We start from the raw sequence: 12,371 nt of genomic DNA on the forward strand, positions 1-12,371 counted from the left end.
CATATGTTGCCAGATTTTCATTTCAACCAATCAACTAGTTGGATGGTTGGACAGAAAATCTTTACGTGTGTATGCAGCTTTAGTACAGTAGTATGGGCATAACTGCTTACACAATTTAACACTAGGAAGACATTTTTTTCATGGTTTCAGGGGACTCCGTATAAAGATACTAAGGCAGAAAGGCCTAAGCTGGGTACACGTTATATGATGCAATTATGCATTTTGGGTGCCGTGCACACGCTGCACGATCCAGCGTGCGATGCGTCCTTACATGCTGCATGTAACTACACTGTGTTGTTCATTGCATCTACCATGCAAAACAGCAGATGGGACGGTGCACTGAACGGCGGATTGGGCGTGCACACTATACCCGGGGTAGCAAACCTCTGTCCTCAAGAGCTACTTAAGCCATATACACACTAGGCGATTTTATGAACGATATGGATAATGATATCGTTCAACGATATATTGTTCAGTGTGTATGTGGTGAACGACCGATGCGCGCTCCCGCGGGTCATTAACGTCTTTTGTCATCCGTATATGCAGGCCAATCTGACATATCGTCAAGAATTGCCTGTTCAGAGATGTGGCAGGATGACTTCACTGAAAGATATCTTTAAAGAGATCTATCAGTGTGTACACCCAATATAATTTGTCCTGCACTACAGAAAGTTCAAGGGAAATCTTTCACCAATATCGTTCATATAGCACATAGTCTAGTGTGTATGAGCCTTAACAGGTCACGTTTTCCAGACCATCTAGCTGGTGCACAGGTCCATTCATTACTAACATTTTAAAAGATCCATAGGTGAAGCTATTTATTTCTCTTGTGATTCTGTGAGACCTGGAAAACATGCACTGCTGGTAGTTCTCGAGGTCAAGGGTTGGCTACCCCTGCACTATGCGATGTGTGCGATATATATTGTTCTGGTGTGCGACAGAATGCTATATTGTAGTGTGTATAGGATATTTAATGTAACACGTTATAAACTTACATTGTTTTAAAAAGCAGAGATAGAAGACCAAGCAGCTTTCATGTATGTATGTATGTATGTATGTATGTATGTATGTGTCATTTAAACAAAAACAAACCTTAAAAGTAAGGGGTTGACGTATCAAAAGAAGCTGCCCATAGCAACCAATCAGCAACTATCATTTTATAGAATGTACTTGATAAATGCTACCTGGAAGCTGATTGGATACTATGGGCAACTTCTCCACTCTATTTCTTGATATATCAACCTCTAAGGCTTTTTACCTGTAGAAATAAGCCCATAGTAATATCCAAATCATCACCTGAAAATGACATTCATACCAGATATTTCAAATTTTGGCGAGAGATAAAGTACCAACCAATCAGCTTCTAACTGTCATTTTGCAAACACAATCTGTAATATGACAGGAGCTGTTTGGTTAGTACTTTATCTCTCTCCAAGCTTTAGTAAATCTCCCACTATGTCCAATACAAGTTCACCTGGGTATTCTAGATGCTCTGTCTGAACAAAAATCATTTTAGAAGTTGTTCATCTTTAAATTGTGTTGTAATATTGAAAATCTGGATTAACCTAAGTCTCTGCATTTTCTTTTAGGTTCCTTACAGCAGATGATTATTAGGAGCAGTGTGCACAGAAGCCCTGATTGAGAGACTTCAAGCAATAGAAAGTGTGTTCGCATCTGTGGAGCTTTGTTTTATATGGGTTGATAGAAGAACATGAGGTGCTGAACATATGCCAAGTTGATTTTATAGCTGCAAGTCCAACCATCCCCTATACATCGCCTCTGTACATAGAAGGGAGGCATCTTCGCTCTTCCCAGCACTATATCATGTATTACTCACCTCCTAATACCGTATTCAAATATTTTTATGAAAAGAATCTAAATAAAAAATATTCATATTTAAAGCACTGTGGACCGAATACAGCTTTGGAAATAGAGAAAGATATAGCAAGTAACTGTGTACCTGGACATACCATGTTGCAATGCAAGGTGTGCAAATACATACATTTTATTTGCATGTGGGGTAAATACTGTCTGCTATTGCATGTAGCCCACAAATACTGCACAGCTTTTTTGCACTGAAATTTAGATATGAGTTTTGACACACCCCTCCCAAATCTAAATCTCTCTGCACATTTTACATCTGCCCCACCTGCAGTGCAGCATGGTTTTACCAAGATGCACAGTTACTTGCTGTTTCTCACTCTGAATTAGGCTCTGTATGCTTTGCCACCTAATCGTAAAACCAGGGCTAACACAGTCTTTAAAAAAAAAAAAAAATGGTTTGAAATTTAATTTTTATTATCTACATATTAAATATAGGAATTAGGAAAAAACAAAACCAGTCACCAATTCTTTTTCTCCAATGTGCTTCTCATTATGTGCATAGATCCTTTTTAGTGTACAATTCACTGGGAGTAAGGGGGATGGGTACTTGTAGTGGGGGATGGAGCAGAGGCAGCAGGAGAAAACACTGACAGTATGAGGACAGCCACAAGGCGGCTCTATTACACAGCACATGAATTATCCTACACGTGCAGCACTCTCGCACTTACTTGTTCAAGAAGTCTTGTAAGCCACGAACTCGCTGTTCCACACTCTGTGCATTATTAATGTTAAAGAATGGGGATTTTGGTGGCAGTTCCGGTAGATCACTAAAAAATAGATAACATTATCCTTTCTGCATTCAAAATGTATTACTACTGGATGTGCTTATGCATAATCATAAGTGAACAAGCCAAAGCACTGACAGAACTTAAAATCATTCAGATTACTGCACTTAATAAAATCCAACTTTGATGACTCTAGAGAAGTTCATATTAAAATGCGCTTCAGATTTGCGTAAGAGCATAAAGAAAATGGCTGCACGTCTAATATTCCTCTCCTGAAAACTGCAGAGATGACAAACATTCTTCACAAGAAGCAAAACTGAAGTATGTAGAATAAGATGTCTAAAAGACTGTATAAAAAAACACCAGGTCAAACATGCAGTTACACAGTATGAAAGGGCAATAACACAATATATTACTTCAGTAAAAAAGTTTAAATCCAAAAAATAAAAAATATGTCTTACATTAACACTGCATTGCTCTGAAGCTTCTGGCGTAGCCACACGAATTCCCGAAACCGCCTTCTGACACAAGACGTTTTCAGTGTGAAGCACATGCTGTTTGTCTGCAGCAACAACGGATTTTACATTATTATTTTTTTAGCATATTAGATGGTCAAAACAAATGTGGCATAATTAATGCAAGAGAACTAGCACTGCATAAATAAACGTTCATCCTAATATACTAGGTAGACATATTTTTCCAGTCATTGTAGTCTGCAGAGCAAGCAGTATAATATGCCATCCGTCTAGTTATTAACACTGGAAAGCAATGCATTTTCTTTCTTAAAAGTAAAGTGTCATTTGACAATAAATGTGTCTTAAAGAGGCAGTCCCCAAATTGCATAACTTAAAAAGTTCAAATATAACTTCTTGAAGCACAACCGTGTGATCCCTACTTTGTGTGGTTGTCTTCAACATGAAAGTCTAAAGGTGCATACACACGTAACGATTTTTTGAACGATTTAACTAACGACGTCGTTAACGTTCAATCGTTGAAAGAATCGTTCAGATTCTGAGTTATAACGATGAACGATTATCGTTCATGCGCGTTCCCGTTTCTAGTTCATTCTGACTGACCAACTGAACGATTTTCATTAAGGGAAGTTACAAAAATCATTCATTACACTTTCAAAAATCTGACAGAAAATCGTTGGTAACAAAATCATTGTGTGTGTATGCAGCTTTAGGGGTATATTTAGTAAAAGTCGATTTGAGCAATTTAAAAATCAATGAAAATCGTTCAAAAATTTATCAACATCAATGTTGTGTTTCTGGGGCTAAATCACACATTTACCAATACTTAAAAAAAAAAAAAATTGTCTTCGTAAATGTGCGATTTATCCCCAGAAACAAAACATAGATGTTAATCAATTTTGATTTTTCAATCAAAATCTAAAAAAAATTAAAAATAAATAAAATCGACCTTTACTAAATATATCACTTAGGGGTCTTTAAAAGTACCTTCAAAATCTACATTGTAATAAAAAGGCAGCAAGAACTACATATCAAATATAAATCTACTCACGTGGATACAGATTTCATAATCCAGGTACGAATGCCAATCATCTTTTTGTATTTTAGGATCTCGAACCCAAACACTGATCGTTTCCTGTAACAGCATCATGTAAAAGTTAGACAGCTGCAGCAAGTGTGCTTCTCACCAGGAGCGGCTGTACACTGCAGCTGGAAGCAGGAAGTATGGTTTTATAGGACAAGAAAGCAGAACAGGGGGAAAAAAAAACCTCAATACTCTTGTCACCAGTCAGGACACAACTTGGAAATTCTGCCTCTGAAGTGGTGTAAAGTCTGTACAAGACAAAGGCATTAGTGTTTTCCAAGATTGCACAAGGGAAAAATGTGATCCTGAAAAAGAGTTTTCAAGAAGGAAACTAGTGCAAAAAAGGACTTACAATTTACTAATCTGACCTGCAAGTAGCCTTTTTATACCGATCAGCCCACTTTGACAGAAATATAGAAGATTATGCCACAAACTGCTTTGCCAGCTTGGCATAACTATTGCATCTATGTATTATTATGCTCCCATATGCTGCAGGATACTTAAACTTTAATCATAAAAATCTCTTTATATAAAGAATCACTGAATACATACACACACGTTATCTCTGATAAAGTATTTAAAACTACTAGGTGTTCGCAAAGTGAGGAGAATACAATGAATTGTATCTCTGGGTATGGAATGAACATGATTTTCAGATAGTACTTAAAGTTTTACAATTTGGAGCAACAAGAAACATCTGTCCAAAATTACCAATCTTAATGCACAACATAAGCCTGAGGCATCTATAAAAGAAAAGACACAACCTGGGAAGTGATTAAACAACAAACAAATACAATTCATATGCGTTTTCCTTTGTGCAAAATGACATCGTTTTTAGAGATCTGACATAGCTGTCAGGTAACCCTATTACTTGTTCTCTAAACATTCTTTACCATTTTCTCCAAATGGGGTAATGGGACAGGGGCATGAATTAAAAACATTGTAGTGTTGATATTAGTCCCTAAAGGGTGGACTGTGGAGTGAAGTACAATAATGGAAACAAGTGTACAGCTAAAGCAAAGTAGACATGAGGATATCTTGTATGTTGGAGTTGTTAAAATTTGTGAGGGGGAAGTCTAATCTAAATGGGATATTTACCAAATCTCGGACAGAGATAAAGGGGTCTATTTACTAAGCCTTGGATGGAAATAAAGTGAACGAGGCTAAAGTACCAGCCAATCAGTTCCTAACTGCCATGTCACAGGCTGTGTTCGAAAAATGACAGTTAGGAACTGGTTGGTTGGTGCTTTATCTCCGCTAACTTTATATCTATCCAAGACTTAGTAAATAGACTCAAAAGTGGAGAGAGATAAAGTCCCAACTAATCGGCTTCTAATTGTCAGTTTACAGGCTGTGGGGCATATTCAATTAGGTGCAAAAAGTCCCCTACTTTTCGCATGCCACACTTTTCGCAGACTTCGCGTGTTTTAGCCGTGGAAACATTTAGTGTGCGCCCCTGCTATTCGCCGTATTCAATTCCAAAGCACACAAAAACGCGCCCCGGTGAAACTGAAACAGGCGAAAAGTGCTGTCAGTTTTGGGGAAATCAGTCTGACATCCCCCAAGAGATGCACTAACATTGGGGAACAGTATAGATGTCCCTGATTAGCCCCCCTGGAGCTATTTGGGGTACTTAAGTGCTTTTAATTGCCTCTATATAGCATCATTGCACAAGTGCTGAAGAATAGCCTTTAACCTTGGGGGGGGCTGTCCCAAGGGTGCAGGGTGGTTTCCTCACTTTTGCACCCCAAAACCGCAGTTCTGCACTTTTTTCCGACACCTATTCATAGGCAAAACTTTTCCACCGCTAATTGAATACGGCCCTGTGACAAATACGGTGGGCGGTCATCACTCCTAAGGTGGAGTAGGTTAATCACAACTGGCTGCTACCTCGGGAAGTGTCCCAACTTCCTTAACTTAAAGTGAAAACAAATAGGATGGAGGGAAGCGCTCTGTGGTGGATGTGGTTTAATTATAACCAGATTCTACTGTAACTTGATATACGTATAGTTGCCTGTTTCCGGATGTCAGTCTCTCTAATAATATGATGTAACTTCGATCCTCATATTGGGGTCAGAATGTGTTGGACTAAAAAAGTTCTAGTGGGCAATAACTTGAGGCTGGGATTTGTTTTATGGGCAAAGTCTAAATATTCAGGTGGGCAAAAACTGTAGGCTGGAAATTCAACACATGCAGTTCAACAATGTATTGTCCAATGTCGTGGTGACCAGATGGGCAATAACTCTAAGGCCAGGAGTTTGGTGAATAAAACAAGTGACCGCAGGGAAGAGTTCGGAGGACGAAATGAGGAGCGCAAGAGAGGGGCTTTACGGAAGAGCGAATATGCAGGGAGGTGACGGACTAGCAGGGACAGCAATTGGTAAGTAACCCATTCTTACCCAATTATACTGCAATATAGTGTAATTATCACCCTGATACTGCATTCTTTATTCCTGAGGTTGTGAGAGCTGGGACAGAGGAGGCCTACCTCAATCATCACTCATCATATTACAGTCACCCAACACCCGGCCTAACGTTACTGCCCACCTGGTCACCACGATATTGGACAATACATTGTTTAACCGCATGTGTTGAATTTCCAGACTACAGTTTTTGCCCATCTGAATATTTAGACTTTGCCCATAAAACAAATCCCAGCCTCAAGTTATTGCCCACCAGAACTTTAGTCCGCAACACATTCTGACCCCAATAGGAGGATCGCAGTTACATCATTAGGGACACTGACATCCGAAAACAGGCAACTATACATATATCAAGTTACAGTAGAATCCTGTTCTATTCAAACCACATCCACCACAGAGTGCTTCCCTCTATTCTAATTGTTTTCAGTTTACAGCAGGGGTGGGGAACCTTTTCCTGCTGAGGGCCATTTTGATATATACAAGATTATTAGCTGGCTGGGTGCAGGCCACGCCCCCTCCATGTGACATCATACAGGGGTGGGGTCACAATTGCCGGGGACTACAGCAATGTCCGGAGCATCCTGAGGATGCTCCAGAAGCTGTAAGGGCAGCGTTGTGACCGTCTGAAGCATCCTAAGGATGCTCCAGGCGGCACTGCTGCACAGATTATGGCTGCTGGAAGCCATTCTAGGCACCCTGCTAGCCAGATAAGGCTAGCAGAAAAAAAAGCTCCAAGGGCCATACCAAAATGATTCCGCGGGCCTTATATGGCCCCCGGGCCTGAGGTTCCCCATCCCTGGTTTATAGGCTATGCTAGAAAAATGGCAGTTAAAAGCTGTTTGGCTGCTGACTGGAGTCCAAGCGGCAAAAGGATTTATGCCAGGGGAAAACAAATAGTTTCACAGGCAACAATGTTTATTTTATTTTCACAAAGCATGTAAATAATATGGGTTAGTACAGTACCTGTACAATAAAAAAACTTCACCATGGTGAACAAAAACCAGTTATTTGAAAAGGAAAATAAAAATAATATATATAATCAAATGTCCAGACTGACTTATCAATGATCAAAGCCCAAGTCCAAACCCCTGGACCTAGAAACATGAAAATTGGGGAGTATATTCCTTCCATGATGTAGGAACCCACTAAGGAGGGATTTTTTTTTTGAACTTTGACTCCCAATGTGTTACTACAGGGGCATACCTCCCAACATGACCCTCTCCAGGAGGGACACAATGCTCCGGTCCTGGACTTACCTGGTAATTTATGATTGGTGGCGGATCCAGAGGTGGGGCTGCAGTACAGTCCAATATTCAAATAGGGGAGTCACACCAACTGCCAGGGAGTCCCAGCCAGTGATGTTGACAATTGGTGTAGCTCCCCTATTTGAATTTTGAACTTTGCTGCAGCTCCGCCTCTTACCAGGGAAGTCCAGGACCAGAGCATTGTGTCCCTCCTGGAGAGGGTTATGTTGGGAGGTATGCAGGGGTGAGCGAGGGTAAAGTATTACTCCAGGTGTGAGGGAGGGGTTGTATTTCTACACAGGTGAGGGGAACGTCAAATGTGTTACAACATGGACGAGGGAGGGAAATGTGTTACTACAGAGAAGAACAAGGATAAAGTATTACTACAGAGGTAAGGGAGTGGAATGTTAGTACAGAGGTGAGGGTGGGGAATGTCAAATGTGTTACAACACAGGCGAGGGAGGGAAATGTGTTACATTATCCTCGCTCACATCTGTAGTAACACATTTCCCTCCCTCGCCTGTGTTGTAACACATTTGACATCCCCCTCCCTCACCTGTGTACTAACACATTCCACTCCCTCACCTCTGTAGTAACACATTATCCTCGCTCACATCTGTAGTGTTACTACAGAGGTGAGGGAGTTGAATGTGTTAGTACACAGGTGAAAGGAAAGAAACCAGGAAGAATTGAAAATTAGAACGAATACCAAGGGGACCAAACTTTGTGAAAGATGGCCACAGTGTAATCTTGTAAACTCTGTATGTAATCCATTGGTGCTACAAAATGAACCCAGGTGTGAAGGGATGCTAAGGAGGGAACTACTAGAAAGTTTTTGGCTATCATAGATTTTAGATTATATAATTTTTTTATTTTTTTGACACACTTTCCCCTTGGGAACAAGAGAAAGTTACAATGAGTTGGCAATTTCAGGACTTTGGGTCATGGAAGTGAGAAGCAGGAAGAGATAGTAACCATATGCATTGCAGTGAATGCAGCGTCCATGAGGCCCAGAACCCCAAGCTCGCCATTGGAGGTTCAGCATCCTCATCCATATATATCTCCCCAACTTTATAAAGTAGAAGTACACTGCAGCAGCTTGGAAGGGCCCTGAGATCCCCATGCTTGTTTCTATAACAAAGTAGTTGGAAGATGAAAGGGACATTTTACACACCGCCCCCGTAGTTTAATAAGGCATGACATCCATGGATATATTATAATAATGCTATTTCTTTTTAATGCAGCTGCTTGATAAAACTGGAGTTTTAAATTTTTTTTTATTTTTATACTAAACCAGGGATCCAACTCCTTATTTTCACCCTTTAGTTCTTCCAAAGACTAGGTGGCTACACTCATGGATAATTACATATACCCCCACACACAGCAGCTTTCCTCAACTAAAGAGTTGTGAAAAAACAAAAGTTATAGTTTAGATAAACTGCCAATACTAATTATAGATAGAATAGGGTTATACAGTAAAAGGCATTTAGAATGGCATCTAATCAACAGCATAAACTATTGAAAAAGCCCACTGGGTTGCCTCTAGCGATGCGTGATCTTAAATGTTTTACAACCCATTATTAAAAGATGAAAAACTCCAAACTACAGACTGTAAAAAGTGAGCAACCGCCTATTAATCTACCCAGGGCCGGTACTACCATTAGGCAACCTTCGGCTACCGCCTAAGGGTGCCGGCCACTGGATGGCGCCACTGAGTCCACCAAAAACAAAAAAAAAGGCACAATTCATGGCTGAGTGGCATATAATGAATTTGTGGCACAGCTGTGTGGCATATTATGAATTTGCAACAGTGTTATGAGGTACATTATGATTTTGGCTCTCTGCTGTGTGTCCTATTCTATATATTGAGAATTTGGGACACTGCTGTATGGCATGTTATTTAACTGGGGAAACTGATTCGTGGCATATTATGAATTAGAGGGAGCAGGGGCGGTTGATGAAATGTTGCCTAGGGCGCCCGTAAACCTTGCACCGGCCCTGAATATTCCATATACCTACAAAACGTTTTAAAAAGGACTCCACATACAACTTCACTTTTCCATTAATTATCTATTACATTTGTGACGCCTGCAAACATTAAGTAAATTAAGAATTTATTCCTCTTATCTTGAATCAAACAACTTTTTCTCAGAAAAGTAAATATTCATTCACAGAATGGGCCATAAAGTGGAATTCCTGACAGGACAGTCAGCGCTATAGTTTTACACGTCATCAGAATATCATTCATGTGTCAATGGTCAAGGTGTAAACATTTTCCTTCTGTACAATTTATCTCATCCTAAGCACTTGCTGCATATTTGAGTCTCGTAAACCAGTGTTTTATACAGTGAGCATCAGGTCATAGAATTTCTGGATTCCATGTGTCACTTGCTGGTTGTTCTGCTCTCAGATCAAGAGAGGACTATGGCCTTCTTTCTTCTTCTTCTCTCCAAACTCTCATGTCTCAGTGAAGAATTTGCTTGTGTCTAATGCTAGGTACTCACAGGAACAATTTTACTCACAATCCAATTTAAAATTTTCTAAATTATCTTGAGAACGTCCAATTTCGAGTGTACACACTAGTGATTAATCATTCTGATCTGGACGTTTATCAGTCCTAAAGATCATTATGACGATATCACGTCTCTGCCTGCACTGTCAGATAGATATTCGGAAGTTCATACACACTACAAAACGTACACAATATCAGCTCATCGTTTTACAGAAATCTGCTGAAGATCAGAAGTGATCAGACTGGTTTTGTAATTAAGCTGGGTAACACACTAGGAAGACGGATCGGCCGATCTGCCATCCTATCGGTGCATACAGACTTACCAATAGTTGGCCTGACGTCACAACTGGGCAGGCATTTACATGTGCCCGCCCAGTTCAGCTGTCAAACCCCGGCAGCCTCTGCAGTAAGTGTATGGGCAGTCGGCTGACCAATGCACCAACATATGTGCAGATATATTGGGCATCGGCTGTGCAGCACAGCCGATGCGATATGTCTGAATGGCGTCATTCACAGATATATCGCTTATACACACCCGTTGATGCGCCCCCAATATATTGGCCGTTCAATTGAACAGCCCATATGTCAGCCTATATGTACCAAACCAGCATAATCAGGGCTCTAGGGACCCGGACCCCAACCTTTAGAGAGGTGGCGAAGGGTCTCTATTTTTAGAAATCAATAAATAGAAAAATAATTTTGAGCAAGTTCGACTCCACTTCTTTCGAGGTCTGCAATTTGGGACTTCCCCACCCAGCTTTTGACCTCCATGTGACTGCATTGGACCAGATGACAAGCTCACTTAACAATATGTCAAAGGATAGGTGGTGGTTTAATGTGCTCTGTGCAAAAATATTAAAAACACAAGAATGGGGTAAGATTGGGGAAAAACCTATAATCTGCAATGTCAAATATGTGATTGTAAGTATCAGGGCTGGCACAATACAGTAAGCGGGGTAAGCACTGCAGGGGGGCATCGATCTGGAGAGACACCTTCCCCGCTCTGCTGGCGATTCTTTCTTGTAGCTTCCTACTCTGAGAGACCTCCTCTCTGCTTCCGATCCCAACTCCACCCTTTCCCCAAACCCTCTGCTGCCAGGCCACCTCCCCTTCTGACCCTAAGCACCTTCATTCATATTCTCCTTAATTTAACACATTTCAAAATACTGTCATAGCTGGGACTCGAACCTATCTCCGGTCAGACACCTTACCAAAGGAGCCATTTGCTGCTACAAAAGGAAGCCTGTGAATTCTAACTATTTCGAATTCTACTGCCCTACCTGGGTTTCAAACCGGTCACCTCATACTTTGCAGTCAGTCACCTGAGCCTCCGATATTCACTTGTAAACACTATACAATCAATTCTTCAAATCCTACCATTTATCTGTCCTAATGATTGAATAGAAAGACCATGTCCTTGTACAAGCTGCACAGATATCAGTCAGAGCGTACACAATGCAATGTGTTTACGATACTGTGACCAGATTTATTGCATCTTATGAGCATCCTAGGAGAAGCGATCATGCGATCAGTGATTATCAGAGATAAATGGAGACTGTATGTACACATTAAACAATCCTCTGTCAGATTATAAAATTCTCAGATGAGCTGACAGATACATGTAGTGTGTACCCAGCTTTCAGTGTTCACCTTATTGTTGCACAAAGCATAGAAACTGAATTTTAATAGGGAAGCAGGATTTCTATAAAGTGGAGGATAAATTAAATTACTCAAAGCCTTGCAAAATTAGGTAATGGGAAGGAGGGCGTCCGCAACAGAATGACCTGAATAATGGCTACTCTGCACCAATTTGGCTTCACCTCAGAATGGAAATTGTTTATTTTTCCTTTTCTTTACCATATTTCCTTATTCAATGCAATACAAAAAAAAAAAATTAGACAGTAAATTATTCAAATATGTGAGACACTGCCAAAACCATTAACAAAAACAAACAAACTTAAAAAGAATGGTTTGGTAATTGCTATAATTGTACTGTTAGCATATGATAGCTCCTCTGTTTCTTCCA

The 12,371-nt window shown here is 40.3% G+C and overlaps 1 protein-coding gene across 1 annotated transcript in view; it reads right to left on the reverse strand.

Moving 5' to 3' along the window:
* The window catches only part of SNX10 (sorting nexin 10), a 79,429-nt gene that overhangs the window by 13,514 nt on the left and 53,544 nt on the right, over positions 1 to 12,371 (reverse strand). Inside the window, exons 3-5 of the mRNA XM_088479430.1 lie at positions 4,134 to 4,217; positions 3,071 to 3,171; positions 2,553 to 2,651 (exon numbers count right to left, since the gene is read on the reverse strand). Of these exons, the coding sequence (XP_088335556.1) occupies positions 2,553 to 2,651; positions 3,071 to 3,171; positions 4,134 to 4,217 (284 nt within the window). The remainder of the gene's footprint in view (positions 1 to 2,552; positions 2,652 to 3,070; positions 3,172 to 4,133; positions 4,218 to 12,371) is intronic.

The sequence above is a fragment of the Taudactylus pleione genome, unplaced genomic scaffold (assembly GCF_031769625.1).
Source record: "Taudactylus pleione unplaced genomic scaffold, aTauple2 ptg000233l, whole genome shotgun sequence".
NCBI lineage: Eukaryota > Metazoa > Chordata > Amphibia > Anura > Myobatrachidae > Taudactylus > Taudactylus pleione.